This window comes from Indicator indicator, chromosome 5, assembly GCF_027791375.1.
Source record: "Indicator indicator isolate 239-I01 chromosome 5, UM_Iind_1.1, whole genome shotgun sequence".
NCBI classification, from domain to species: domain Eukaryota; kingdom Metazoa; phylum Chordata; class Aves; order Piciformes; family Indicatoridae; genus Indicator; species Indicator indicator.
The window spans coordinates 14,486,158-14,501,686 of NC_072014.1; the positions used below are offsets into that span (position 1 = coordinate 14,486,158).

The window sequence follows — 15,529 nt, forward strand, 5'->3', positions numbered from 1 at the left end:
CTACTTGCGTGCTCCAGCCAGTATTTCAACAGCTGAAGTAGCATGGTTATAAAGTAGATATTCTGAGATCTCTGATGTATCAAGCTGCAGAATATGGCCTGCCACTAAAGCACTAGCTTTTTGGCAGTAAATAAAGGGATGGTATCATAAATTCTTTGTAAAGGTGCTAATGTTGTAATTAAATTTCCAAACTCTATATATATATCTCAGTTTTTGAGCATCAGCTCTAGCATAGAAAATACTGTTAGAAGTGCAAGGCTAAAAATACCTAAATCAGTGTTCCTGTGTGTCAAGCAAACTGCAGCTATCATCTTAACTTTGTCATTTCAAAATGTGCAGACAGGTGTGCCCTTTAGCAACCAGAAAACATGTAAACCTTTCATCATAAAGAAGAGACAGCTGTAGGCTGGGGCTATCAATGCTAGGAAGAAACTTGTGGAGTAGAATAAATTCCACAGTACAATCAGTTCAATAGTGCTGACTGCTTTACTAACAGAATTAGTTGCATATAAAGTAGGAAGAAGTGAGATTACTCTTTAGAAAAGATGAAATCCTCTACAAGATGAACATGTCCACACTCTCTAGAATAATATTGTCTACATGTCTTCAGAAAAGTACTAGTTCTAGTCATAACATAAACAGTTGGTGCTGTATTTGACACATGAGTGTGGAGATGGGAGAGGACATTTGGAATGGCTGTCAGGCTTGCAGCAGCAGATCCATGTTTCCCTTGACAAAATCATGCTGAAATACCGCTTGGAAGGAAGCTTATCAGCAAATATTAAAACTGTATGTAGCAATAGACTAATATATTGTATAGATTCAGTGAAACTCTGAATTCCAGTCAGGTTTTTTGTAGGTAGCATAGTGGAACTCATTAGAAGCAAAAATGTTAGCTTTCTCAAAAATAAGGTAATTTTCTGTCCATAATAGCTGAGCAAACATGATGAGGTTCTTTCATTTTGCCAAACAGTAGAACTGCTAAAGAGTAACAAGCACTTCCCTATGTCCAAACAGACCATTACAAACCTGCAATATCCCACCGTGACCTAAACAGCCGCAATGTACTGGTAAAGAATGATGGAACATGTGTCATTAGTGATTTTGGGCTCTCCATGAAGTTAACTGGAAACAGACTGGTACGTCCAGGTGAGGAAGATAATGCAGCTATTAGTGAGGTAAGTACAAATTAAGGTAAACCAGTCCACCAAGGAAAACAAATAAGCATGGAAGTAACCCTGAGAAACAGCTGTTTCTGTTTTTACAAGGTCAATCTTAAGGTGGTTCAGTTACTGTAAGGGGGAATTGCTGCAGCATAGGTGAGAAGTGGCTGAAATCCTAATAGGAAGAATCTGGTTTTGTTCTCAAAACATTCAAAACCAAACCTAGTATTTTGAAAGACGACAGAGTGGCAGCCCTGGAGATTGAAGTTTTTTCTGTGAGATACAAGAAGATGAGAGGCAGGATTGCTTGCCACAGTGGTTGCAATGCTGTGGTAGAAGTCCATCCAGTCTTGTACTGCAAGTGTTAACCAAAGACCAAATATTCTTTGGTGGTTTTGGTGTCAGTTTTTCTGAAATGGCAACATACTGAATTCTACATCATACAATAATTTCTCTGTCATCTGCAGTTTTTTGAACTTTAAATGGATACATCTGGGAGAGCAAGTAGAAAGACATGGACCAGCTGAGAAACAACAGAGACAAAATAACAGGCAATACTTGAAAGAGTACCTTATGGGAAAAGATTAGAGAATGAGGGTTGTTTAGGGAAGTAAAGACTGAGACAGATCTTCAAATATGTAAACAGCTGCTACAAAGAGAAAGGAATAAACTGTTTGCATTCAGCGTGGGCAGGACAAGAGGTAACTGGATTACACTGTAGGAGGAAAACTTAAGTTAGTTATGAGGAAACCTTTCTAATTTGTAGAAGGCAGCCAAGGTCGTGAATGGACTATCAATGTAGAATTTGCATCATTTTATTAATTTAGGGAACGGATTGGGAAAATACGTGCTAGGATTGGGTTAGGATGGATTCTGGGCAGAAAAAAGAAACTGATTTATCAAGCTTTCTCTTGTATGATGCTGTAATTCAAAGAGCGCTTTTGTTGTTGCATTCCTTTTGTATAAGCATAAATACACTGACACCTGAATATAGGCTACTGAAATACAGTGAGACTATTTCAGAGTGAGTCCCTAATGCTGAAGCTATCTTTGTGCTTTTACAGAAAACCTTTACATTTCATTCAAAGAATGTGTTTTGCAGTGCTAATCACCTTCCCTGAGAAAGCAACTGCTATATTGATAATGTTTAATATCTAGTGAGCTATTTTTAGATCTCCCCTTACTGAAAAGGGAAACCAGGAAACCACTGCTTGAAATGCAGGGATATAGAATAGTCCCCTGACAAAATACTGTCCTACAAGCACTGATGAGTGATTTATTTACTCTTAACATATTTCTTAGTGGAAATTAATAGATACCTTCCAAGGCTGTTAGTAACCTTTGACCATGGAATATGTAAGGGAAGAGCCTTGCTTACAGTCCAGGAATAAAGAGAACAAGTTTCTTGTTTAGCGGCATCCTCTTCCATTATGATACATACCTTGGTGTTTAAGAGAGTAATTTCAGGAAAAATAAAATTTTCTGTTATATCACATGTGATATTAAATAAAGGACAAAATTATTTTGTTTTGGTACATATAAAAATGTGGTTGAGTAGGGGAAGGATTTTATTATGATGAGGGTCCTGGTAAGAGTCTAGAAGTTGAGGACATTGCTTAAAGAGAGCTGCATTTTTCTTAACTGTAGAAAATATCAAAGTAAGGTATTACATAACCCCCAAGTCTTCATAATAAATAGGATTTGGAAAATACTTCCTGATTTGAAGCTTTTATTTTCCATTTTTCCAGGTTGGTACAATCCGCTATATGGCCCCAGAAGTGCTTGAAGGAGCAGTGAACTTGAGGGACTGTGAATCTGCTTTGAAACAAGTAGATATGTATGCACTAGGCCTTATCTACTGGGAGATATTTATGAGATGCACAGACCTCTTCCCAGGTAACTAAAAGAACTGGAAAAAACATGATAGTAGAAAGCAGTACTAGCAACCAAAAGTACTCCTTAGCCATAGCTTTTTTAAGTGAAAAGGGAAATATTTTTTTTAATTGATTTTGCAATTAAGTCGGTGCCATCTAGTGTTCAAGACGGTTGTTGTCAACAGAGTCTATTTGCAACGCATGATTCATGCTGAATGGCTTTACATTACCTCTTTAAGCAGTTTTCAGGCCACATGATAAATGCAATTTGAGCATTATTATTATTATCATCGTCCAGAGTTAACAAACATTGAGAGTTGGGATGATGGCAAAGGCAGTGCTTTCAGTTCTTAGAACTGATTAAAGTGCTTAGAACTTAAAGAAGAGCTTAAAACTGCCTGACAAACCTGGTGGCCTTCTATGAACAGGTCACAACATTAATAGATGAGGGGAGAGCAACTGATGTCATTTACCTGGACCTGAGCAAAGCCTTCGACACTGTCCCACACCACATCCTGGTCTCCAAACTGGTGACACAGGGGTTTGATGGGTGGACCATGAGATGGATAAAGAACTGGCTTGATGTGTGGTGTGGCAGACACGCTGGAGGGAAGGGATGGCCTCCAGAGGGACCTGGACAGGCTGGAGAGGTGGGCACAAGCCAACCTCATGAGGTTCAACAAGACAAAGTGCAGGGTCCTGCATCTGGGTTGAGGCAATCCCAAGCACAAATCCAGGCTGGGCGGTGACTGGCTGGAAAGCAGCCCTGAGGAGAGGGACTTGGGGGTGCTGGTGGATGAGAAGCTCAACATGAGCTGTCAATGTGCACTTGCAGCCCAGAAAGCCAACCAGATCCTGGGCTGCATCAAGAGAAGTGTGGCCAGCAGGTCAAGGGAGGTGATTCTCTCCCTCTGCTCAGCTCTGGTGAGACCCCACCTGGAGTACTGCATCCAGTTCTGGAGCCCCTATTACAAGAAGGGATTTGGACATGCTGGAACTTGTCCAGAGAAGGGCCACAAGGATGATCAGAGGGCTGGAGCACCTCTCCTATGAGGAGAGACTGAAAGAGTTGGGGCTGTTCAGTCTGGAGAAGAGAAGGCTCCAAGGTGACCTTATTGTGGCCTTCCAGTATCTGAAGGGGGCCTACAAGAAAGCTGGGGAGGGACTTTTTAGGCTATCAGGTAGTGACAGGACTAGGGGGAATGGAATAAATAAAGCTGGAAGTGGGGAGATTCAGGCTGGACATGAGGAAGAAGTTCTTCACCATGAGAGTGGTGAGAGCCTGGAATGGGTTGTCCAGGGAGGTGGTTGAGGCCCCATCCCTGGAGGTGTTTAAGGCCAGGCTGGATGAGGCTCTGGCCAGCCTGATGTAGTGTGAGGTGTCCCTGCCCATGGCAGGGGGGTTGGAACTAGATGATCCTTGTGGTCCCTTCCAACCCTGACTGATTCTATGATTCTATGAAAACTGATAGAAGTGTCTTTCAGGCTTCCGCCATGAAATACAGATGGGAAAGTGCTGTGATTTAATGTAGGCTTTAGTTGTACTTTTATTTAACCTGGTGACATTGAAAATTCAGGGAATTTCTCCATACCTGTAACATGAAACGAGGAAGTGAACTTTTAAAATGTAGCTTGTGAGATTGTGTCACAACCACCATCTTCTTGCCAAGATAAAGCATGTAGAGTTAATCTGACATGCAGCATTCTCTCTGTGGTCAAACAGCTTCACTTTATGTGTGAAGACTTGTAATCTTGCAGGGCTTCCTCCCAAATGCAGTACCTTGATATGTCTGTCACTGTTGTTTCATAGAAACTAGATGTCATCCTTGGGCTCTAAAACATTCTGAAATGCCACTCAACCAGCAAGGCTTAACAATGCTATCCTTTGAGAGGTTACTGAACAACACTTCATTCATTTGCAGTTAATTCAGCTGGGTTTTGTGAAGTTACACTTGCGGGCAAAGTGGAGAGCATCTCAATAGACAACAACTTCAATACTATCTTTCATCATCTGAAAGTCCTTGCTCTGCCTTTTAATCTGTGATTATTATTGTTTTATTTCTTTCACTAACAGGGGAATCTGTGCCAGAGTATCAGATGGCTTTTCAGACAGAAGTTGGAAACCATCCCACTTTTGAAGATATGCAAGTCTTGGTATCTAGAGAGAAGCAAAGACCAAAATTCCCAGAGGCATGGAAGGAGAACAGCCTGGTGAGATAGAATATTTTCAAAGAAACAATCATTTAACCAGCTATAGAGAGTGTTTACTTCTTAAAAGCAATTTTTTGATAAGTTCCTTTTAGAGTTTAAATTTTCGTTAATATTTAAGGATTGAGAGCTACTCCTGTCTGGATTTCTTAAATACTGAATTCAATTTGTAAAAAGCCATTCACATGAAAGCTAAATGTCTTTTAGGGAAAAATACTATTATTATTACCAGGTGCTAAAGTGTGATACACAGAAGATAATTTGTTACATTAAATAGTAACTGTAGTGTTAAATAGTATCTGTAGTGTTATGCATGACCTGCTGTAAGTTGTCTGTATGCTGAGTGAGAAACATAAAGGCATTTTCTGTCTTTTGACATCTCAGGGACTAATAACGCACTAAATGTTGGCAAAAATGTGTTCTACTCTTCCAAAATGAAAAACTATAAACATTGTAATAAACTTTTTCTAAAGTTGTGTAGTCCTCAGAATTCAGAAGCCACAGCTTCTAGCAATCAGTTCATCATAACAACATTAGAAATATTATATGGCCACACTTGATCTGCAATTTTTACTGTCAAGACTGTAAACACAATAATGCTGTTTGTTGTTCTGAATCAGTATTGTTATGGCTTAGAGCCTTGCTTGCTGCTGCAGGCCAACAAGTTGCAGCAAGTCAGCTGAACTCTGGAAAGTCTGTGTGCTTGTTTTCATCTGAAGCAAAGGTGAGGTGATGTGAATCCCCATAGCTTAGAGGGGATTGTTTGTCTTTTATTACAAGCAAAGTGAAATGTAAGCAGTTGCTGGGTTCCACCTGACACATGGTAACTTGCTTAAGCTAAAATAGCTTGATTGCAAGTATGAAAATAATGTATTTGACTCGTATTTTAAAAGATATTTCTAGTTATTCCTTTACTCAGATGATGTCCTTTGATCTTCAGAAACTTTTCTGGTTGATAAATATGTAGCTACTGTGCAGATAGACTGTGCAGAGGCCTAAGGCCTCCTCTATGCTGGTACTTGTAAATGTGTATGAAACTATTTTCAGAGAGGGGCGTAGCCTCCAGTATTAACACTGTTGTAAAACATGTTGTAACTGAGTTGAGAGCTTCATAGACACATTCTTTTATTACACAGTTTTGGCCAGACAATCTTGGAAGGGGGCATTAGGGGAGAGAAGAAGAGGAAAAAATATCTGTGCCAAAACTATATAGGAAATCAAGCAGCAACTGTTCTAACTACAGCTACGCTGGCAAATGCAGTATTGGAAGAACCAAGCTTGACAGCTGTTGTTGGAAACTAAAAGAATTCAAGAAGGGTTGTTTTGTGTTGCAGAGTACCATTTTCCATGTTAATTATGTTATAACAAACTAAATTACTCCAGTATTATTAGACACTGAGCTAGTAATTTTCCCTATATTTAAACTGCCTAACATCTGGTTTGTGTTGTCAATAAATTTTTTTGCAAAAATTCAAAATAATAATAAGTCCACCTCAAAGAATGGATCAAGAATACATAAAAAATCTGTGGTTCTTTCAGGGGTATCAAACAGTCTACTCCACCCTATGGCAGTGTTGGATGATATTTGAATGAGTACTCTAGGGGAGATACTGTAGAAAACTAAGCTCCAGGAAACTTCACTCAGGACCTGGGTCCTAACTTCTTGTATCTAATGCATGGGATAGAAGACTTTGGTCCATTATTTAAAGCTATGCTGACATGTTGAGTTATAACACTTAGACGCAAATTAATCTATTAGAGAAATGGATTTGTCCTTTTCATTTGAGAAATACAAATTAAAAGCAATGTTTAAAGCAACATTTTATTTTTTTAGGTGACATAAGGTGGTCAAAAGAGAGAGATTCCTAAATTTATTATTACCTATGCAGTCTCAGACTGCTTCTTGAACACATATGTTAAGACACAGATCAGGATTAGCAAGTTCTAATTGCTTTTCACAGTGTAAACCAACAATCTGAGGAGATGATGTGCATAGGAGGGTTATAAACTTGAGGTGAGATAGTCAGGAGCACTTGTCTCATTTGCCAAAGCAAGGCCCAAGATTGACCTCTTTCTCACCATCTTGTGACTATTTTAATGCATACAGAATGCTGACAGAAAACAGTCAATTAGAAGCACAATACAAAGGGAAAATTATTTATGATACAGTTGGTTTGTTTTATTTTTCTCCTGGCAGGCTGTAAGGTCACTTAAAGAAACAATTGAAGACTGCTGGGATCAAGATGCTGAAGCTCGACTAACAGCACAGTGTGCTGAGGAGAGGATGGCAGAACTCATGATGATTTGGGAGAGAAATAAATCAGTTAGTCCAACGGTCAACCCTATGTCGACCGCCATGCAAAATGAGCGGTAAGAAGAGAAAACGTTTGGGTTTAGTCCGCAGCAAATGCCCAATGCAATGCTCAGCTCACTCCAGGAAGAAAGCTAGAGCATACTGTTAATACTATGTTCCTGCACACATGAAGTGGGTGTGTGTTATGTGAGCTGATCTGCTAAAGGGTATTATATGACATGTTCTTGATTGCTTGTGTTCTTCAGATCTCCTTTGTGTCCCCAGAATTCAGGCACCTTTTATGTGAACAACTGTACCTCTCACAGAGGAGCCTTTTAAACTGAACTTAGGCAAACTGTCCAAACAGGCTTGCGAAGATATGGAGTGATTATGAATTTTCTTTAAGGAATGATGCATAAAACTTCTGTTTGAAATGTTTTGTTAAAAACTGCAAATTTGCAGGCAATACGAGTTCAGGAAATTGCTGAATCTCAAGCCTGTAGCTTTTCAGTTTAAGAACCACAGGGCCATCATTTAAGTCATCATTATTCTGACCCCAGGAAAAGAAATGCTGCACATTCTCTGCTTACAGATAACCCAGAGAGAATGAGAATTTGCAGAACTGGTATCAGTGCTTAATAGTATATACCCATAGTATATATAGTATGTGTGTATATATATATATATATATATAAAATAATATATATTAGTCTGGATTTGGCGGTGGTTATTGTCATGAAAAAAATTATGTTCAAATTGTAGAATACCTAATTGTTAAAATAATAGATTTTTTCCTGGTTTAGGATCCTGTGACTTTCCCATCACTTTCTCCATCTTGTATGCTGAGTTCTTGTTGCCCTTCTTCAGCACCACTTCTCTGCAGCTAGAGCAGTACATTTGCAGTGAACTGGACAGACAGCATATTGGAAAAGTAGAAGAAAATTACCATTGCCTGTTTGTATAAATACCATCCATGATAAAAATTGGTGTCCTAACAACCCAAATTTTCTGCCACCCAGGATTTTTTAAGGAACTTACTGAAAGATCTCAGTTTGTACTGTGTCTGTCCTTAGTTTATGCATGAATGAAACAGAAAGACATTCAGCTCTCTTAATGAGATGCTTTGTAATATGAGGTGGTTTTACATATATGATCTTAATATCACTTATTTTTTCTTAAAGGAATCTGTCACATCATAGACGTGTTTCAAAGATAAGGCCATATCCAGATTACTCTTCCTCTTCCTACATTGAAGATTCAATCCACCACACTGACAGCATAGTGAAGAACATTTCTTCTGAACATTCAATGTCCACTACACCACTGACTTCAGGGGAAAAGAATAGAAACTCCATTAACTATGAGCGACAACAAGCGCAAGCTCGCATCCCCAGTCCTGAGACAAGTGTAACCAGTTTGTCCACCAATACTACCACCACCAATACAACTGGCCTCACTCCTAGCACTGGCATGACCACCATATCTGAAATGCCTTATTTGGATGAAACAAACTTACATACTACAAATATCATGCAGCCAGGTGGGCCCACCCCTGTTTGTCTGCAGCTAACAGAGGAGGACTTAGAGACAAATAAATTGGATCCAAAAGAAGTGGATAAGAACCTGAAAGAAAGCTCTGATGAGAATCTGATGGAACATTCACTTAAGCAGTTTAGTGGGCCAGATCCACTCAGCAGCACTAGTTCCAGCTTGCTTTATCCGCTCATAAAACTTGCAGTAGAGGTGACAGGACAACAGGACTTCACACAAGCTAGCAACGGTCAAGCATGTTTGATTCCGGATGTCCCATCTGCTCAGGTCTATCCTCTGCCCAAGCAACAAAACCTTCCAAAGAGGCCTACTAGCCTCCCCCTAAACACCAAAAATGCAACCAAGGAGCCACGGTTAAAATTTGGTGGCAAGCACAAATCAAATTTGAAGCAAGTGGAAACAGGTGTTGCCAAGATGAACACTATCAATGCTGCAGAACCTCATGTTGTGACAGTTACCATGAATGGAGTGGCTGGGAGAAGCCACAGCATAAACTCTCATGCTGGCACAACCCAGTATGCCAATGGCACAGTGCCATCTGGCCAGACAACCAGTTCGGTAGCACAGAGGGCCCAGGAAATGCTTCAGAACCAGTTCAGTGGAGAGGATAGTCGGCTGAATATTAATTCTAGCCCTGATGAGCATGAACCCTTACTGAGGCGGGAGCAGCAGGTTGGCCATGATGAAGGTGTCCTAGATCGACTAGTAGACAGGAGAGAGCGACCACTGGATAATGGCCGAACAAATGCCAATAACAACAACAGTAATCCATGTCCAGTGCAAGACACAGCCACAGCCAGTATCCAGAATGTAGTGAGAAACCCTGGGCAGACCCAGACTAGAAGAGCACAGAGGCCTAATTCGCTGGATCTGTCAGCCACAAATAGTCTGGATAGCAGTAGTATGCAGTGTAAGTGCCTGCAGGACCTTGGAACAGTCTCTCTGACACTTTGTTACTTAACTGTGTCTATCCTCTTGAATAGAAAACTTCTGTCTCTCCTGTGCCTCCTTAAAGCATACTTACTAAATCCCATATAAATTTAATTCCTGTCAGCACAATTTTGGTCTTCTATATTAAGTCCTGTCTATTGTCTCAATAAAGCCCTATATCCATCAAATCCAGCACATCATCCTTCCACATTCATGGGATAAATATGTCCCTTTATAACTTATACTCTGACTCCATGAAGGAAATAATTTCTAACTTTCATTATTTCATTGTTCCTTGGAAGGAACCTATCTTGGCAGAGCTTGAAAAAGCTTCCTGATTCTTCGTTTAGGGACACATTACACCTCGTTTTCCTTACTTTTCCTCATTCTCTTAAGAGTAGCTGTCTCTAAGATGTGCTAATTAAAATAATCGCAATAGCCAACTATCTGCTTCATTACTTTTAGAGCAGCTCATTTTACTGTATTATCCCAGCCTAGATGGAGGGTCAAGCATTCTCTGCTTTGCTGTCTGAGCTCCAATAATTATACCAATCTGTCAGTTTACCATGTACAGATTAAAACCTAATCAGTACATTCATTAAATTAACTGGGTAGAGAAGGAATTGTTTTTTAACAGACTCCCTCAGAAAACTGCCTTAAGAGTTCTACAGCCAAAGATCTAAGGTGTTACAATGGGGCTCACTTCTTACTGTAAGAACTCAATCCTGTAGTTATACTTAAAATCGGTACATCTTCCAAGCTGATTTTGGACCTGTTGGAGCTGTTGGAAAGGCCTCCTACTGTGTGTTTTTAAGACAATATAGTTTCAGAGTACAGTGCTGTCTTTGAAAGGTGCTTGCACACCTCTGTTTAGACAGATGCTGCAGTATTAATGAAATAATCTGAGATGCCAGGCATCTTTGGAAAGATTAAGAAACAAACCGGAACAGATCTTTCAAGAAATACAGTTGACTATTCAGTAGTGGAATGTATAAGCCTTCCTTTTAAATTTTTGTCTTAACATGTTGACTTGGGTCAAAATCTTAAGAACAAAGATAATTTCAGTAACCTTCTTTAATTGAAGGTTAAAGAGTTTGAAGTTTTTTTAATAAATGGGATCTCTACTGCAGAAATTTTATGATTAAAGTTGGGTTTGCCAGTTTTACAAACTAGCATCCCAAATCCTGACTTAGAATCTTAACAGAGAATGGACCATTATGTCTTTAGGTGAAATGCTTTGCCAGGTAAAGTAGGACCTATGTTTTAATCATGTTATTTAAAGTTTAGCATTTGCTGTCCTGTAAGAGCAACAGTTGTTTGTACCTCCCTTTATAGGTAATATAAGGTACTACGATTGCAAAAGCCCCTCAAATGTCAAATGCTGATTCTGCTGTTTGATGCCAAAGTGCGTTCAAGGTAACACAGATTACTTCACTGAAGTAATTTCTGGTGGAGAACAGAATCTGAGCACTTGTTTAGTGGCAGCTACTGTAGTCAATATACCTGTCATGCCTCTGCCACAGCAGCTTTTGTGTTAAAAGATTTTGTTCTTTTGTTCTGTTTTGTATGAGTAACAACCTGGGATTCTCCAGTCTAATCTTGCCTTCCTTGTAATACTATTTTCTATTCTGTTGTTTTGTTTTGTTTGTGTTTGTCTTCAGTAGGTGACTCCTCACAGGATGGCAAATCGGGCTCAGGAGAAAAGATCAAGAAACGTGTGAAAACTCCATACTCACTTAAGCGGTGGCGTCCTTCAACATGGGTCATCTCCACAGAGCCACTGCACTGCGAGGTCAACAACAATGGCAGTGACCGAGCAGTTCACTCCAAATCCAGCACTGCTGTTTACCTTGCAGAAGGAGGCACTGCCACCACCATGGTATCTAAGGACACAGGAGTGAACTGCCTGTGAAATACTTCAAAAGCCTACAGATGACCTGAGTTTTGCATTATTTGAAACAAATGTGCAGAAGACATTTTAAAAAACTGCTTTCTCCTCCTGTCAGCAACCCCTACCAAGGACTCGCTTTAAATAGATTTCAGCTATGCAGAAAATTTTTAGCTTATGCTTCCATATTTTTTATTTTGTTTTATTTTTTGAACGTTTTTGCACTTTTATTTAGTATCGCTAAAGTTAAGTCTGTCTGTTTTGACCACAGAATATATATATGTATATCGAAAAGGTGGTCTCAAAATATTTTTTTAAAAAAAAAAGTAACAAAAAAAGTATTGCTGATAATCAGTTTGGACCAGTTTCTTAAGGTCATTAAGATCATGAGCAGACTATAAGACAGGTTTGACTGCGGTGGTGTCTTGTAACCATGTTTTCATTTTTGTGCACAAGCTAGTCTGTATATTTCTGTTACAAAGTGTTTTCTTTTTTAAACCCCATATTTTTCTTGTGTCATGTTGAAATGTGCAATAGTCTATAGTTCACAGTATGCTTTATTGAAAAGTGTTTTTCTAAAACTGCCATGTGTTCCCCTTTTTGTATTTGTTAATTTTTCCCTGACAGTTGAGCAGTCAGCCAGTCAAGACAGTGAACTTTGCACACTGTAGCCAGCTTGAAGCAGCTGCCTCTTCACATTGTGCTCTGAGGTGACAATGCATGAATATTCCCCAAGTTGAAAGGGCTTTTAAAAAGGAACAAAAAAGACAACCTAAGCTCAGTACCTTTCCTTTTACTGTTCCAAATCCAAATGTGTTTCTTCTATAGCAGTAGATGCCAACCTGTGAAGTTCTGAATAATATAACATTGAACAAACATAAGGAAACAATGTCAGCCATTTTTTCCATTTCATTTCATGTGCAGTTTCATCCTCTGTACTTATATAAAACCTTGTTTAGATCACTGATGAAGTACATTAAAAACTACATTTTATTCAGAACTCTTAAAAACTGCTATACTTAAAAGCTCTAGTGAAGATAGGCTGTGAATGTGTTTTGTTTACACAGTGGAAAAATCATGGATCTTATTTAGCATAAAGCAGTTTTGTGATGAGTCACAAATCTTTCTTGATTTACCTCCTTAGAGGCAGTCTGGGGTAAAATCAGCCTGATTACTTATGCAGGTAGGTGCATCCAAGCTGACTGATATTATTGAGGTAAAGCTTATTTGCCTTTCAGAGTTTTTAGAGACCCTCATTCATGTTGTTAAAATGTATTATGTGCTTTTAAAATTAATTGTTGTTGAGTGTTTGTAGGAGAGGGTTGGAGTTTTTGTCCCTCTACTTACACCCTTCTTTCAGTTTGTTTGCACATTAATTTTAGGTGTCCGTGAACAATAGAGATAAATTTGGTTTTTTCACCATCTCAAGTAAGCCTTACCCTTTTTTAGAAGGATTGTTTGTACTGAAAGAAAATTAATTTCGTCATTGGTCCAGGACCTCCTTCCACCTAAGTATCTTCCACCTCAGAAATATTCTTTCTGATTGAAAACACTTCAGTAAAAGCTATTTAGATAGAAGGCATAACACATGCCAGGTTTTGGTACTGAATAAAGTTTTATCACTTTGCCTGAAAACTGGTGATGTTCAAAGAAAGAAAATCTATTCAGTCAGCCAGCCAAACTCTGGTGGCAGGATGCTGGCAGCAAACAATTGCCTCCCCCAGCCTGCCTCATTTTGGCTGACTGAGACAGATGCTCTGTGCTTTCAATCTCATTTGTTTCCTTGCTATTATAATTTTTTGCCCCCAACATAAAATTTGCCAGCCCCGTTCTTCTGTATCTTATGATACAATTAGCATAATATATGTCTTGCTACATCTGATTCTTGGTATTTCCCAAACTCTGCCTTGTTCATGCTTGATTGCTATGATTTTTCTCTTGTCATGCTTCTTAATGTTTCTTAGATTTTCTTAGATATCTCCAAGAGATAACTCTATAAATCCAGAATTCTGTTAAGTGTAGTTGTAGAAATAACAGGTCACTAGACACATTTTGGGCACCCTGCACTCTTTAAGCACCAGTTCAAGTAGTACCTTTCATCTTTGAGGTGTAATTCTGTCATCTGCCTGGATAAATACACAGTTACATCTTCCATCTTCAGAAATACAGCCTTTCTCTAGTTTTACTTTGAATTCACTCTCCAGCTTCCCATCTGCTTCAGTCTCGCATCCCAGATGTTGAAAACCTGCCAGTTGCTCAGCTGGGTTTCAAGACCTGAATCAAAATTTTTGGCATTCTGATCAAAATACTAGCTGTGGTTGTGTTGTGATGATGTATATTGAAGATTCTTCACTCTTTGCCCAGTGATTTTTTTTTCGCTTTACCTTGTATGTATCATCTATCAGCGTATCATAATGTGGGTTGAAAAGCATATTTAGGACACTCTTATCTAACTTGCAACACTCTGCAGAGAGAGAAGTTATTTCCTCTGACTAATGTTTCTTTCTGCTAAGTCTGCACCAGTCTTCTATCCTTTCTTTTCTGACCAGCCCTTTGTAAGAAATCCAAATTTTTTTATGAGCAATGCAGTCAAAATAATACTAATACCAGATGAAAATGTGATTTTCTGCAGTTTTCTTTAAACATTCTTGAAGTAACCATAATAGTATTTTTTTCCTTGATCAAGTCTGTCATTTGCTGGAAAGCCTCTGGGATTAATAATAATTAATAGAAAGCATTGGCTTTGTAATCTACCATGGATATTTTGTTACATGATAGAAATATGTGCTTTATCACAAAACACCCTGTAGATTAAGTAGAGAAAAAACTCTTAAAGGTCAATAAAAACAAACTCTTAAGTAGGTATCAAAAGACTAATTCTGCACAGCTCAATGAGATCAGATTGGTAGTCTGTCTTTAATGCTTTGTTTAGTAATGCCTTTTTTTTTATTTTGCTCACAGCCTGTAATCCAACCTCCACAGAATACTTTTGCAGTAAATTAATGATATTGAATTGTATCTCATGCCACTGGGAATTACCTTTCACCAGATAAAATACATGTAAGAGAGAGAATTCAGATCAGACACAGGGGATTGGTGATAACCGTACTATAATCAGAGGAGACAAATTTGTGTGTTTGGGTGGGGTTTTTTCTTTGTTTGGTTTTGGGGTTTTTTTTGTTGTGGGTTTTTTTTTTTTTTTACTTTGCATTTTGGTTTTGTAAGAAAAAGGGATAATGTTGACAGGTGATAATTTTTTTTATCAGTTTCTTGTGTATATTGCCAACAAGATAAATATAGCAAAATGAAAATAGAATGATAGTGTAAATACCTATGAATTGTGCCACAGTCAAATAGGCAACAGTAGAATATTTGCTCTGGTAATTTATAATGTATAATTCAAGTAAAATGTTAGAGCAAACATTCATGGTGTTTGTGTAAATAAGCCAAAATCCAAAGTCTTACTGGTTTTAGAAAATTATGTGCTGGTAGAAGCCAGAAGAGTTGCTTAAGTAAATGCTTTGTGTCTTTTTCTGTTTCCTGTTATAAAAATAGCCACCAACATAACATAGGTTTTAAAATGTGAATTTTAGCCATTTGAATGGACATGACTCATAGTCAG

General features: G+C 38.6%; 1 protein-coding gene across 1 annotated transcript in view; it reads left to right on the forward strand.

Moving 5' to 3' along the window:
- Positions 1-12,056, forward strand: part of BMPR2 (bone morphogenetic protein receptor type 2) — a 100,210-nt gene extending 88,154 nt beyond the window's left edge. The window contains exons 8-13 of the mRNA XM_054380957.1: positions 1,018-1,178; positions 2,912-3,059; positions 5,112-5,248; positions 7,443-7,615; positions 8,720-9,999; positions 11,684-12,056. Coding sequence (XP_054236932.1) covers positions 1,018-1,178; positions 2,912-3,059; positions 5,112-5,248; positions 7,443-7,615; positions 8,720-9,999; positions 11,684-11,931 — 2,147 coding nt within the window. The 3' untranslated portion in view covers positions 11,932-12,056. The remainder of the gene's footprint in view (positions 1-1,017; positions 1,179-2,911; positions 3,060-5,111; positions 5,249-7,442; positions 7,616-8,719; positions 10,000-11,683) is intronic.
- Positions 12,057-15,529: the final 3,473 nt, after the last annotated feature.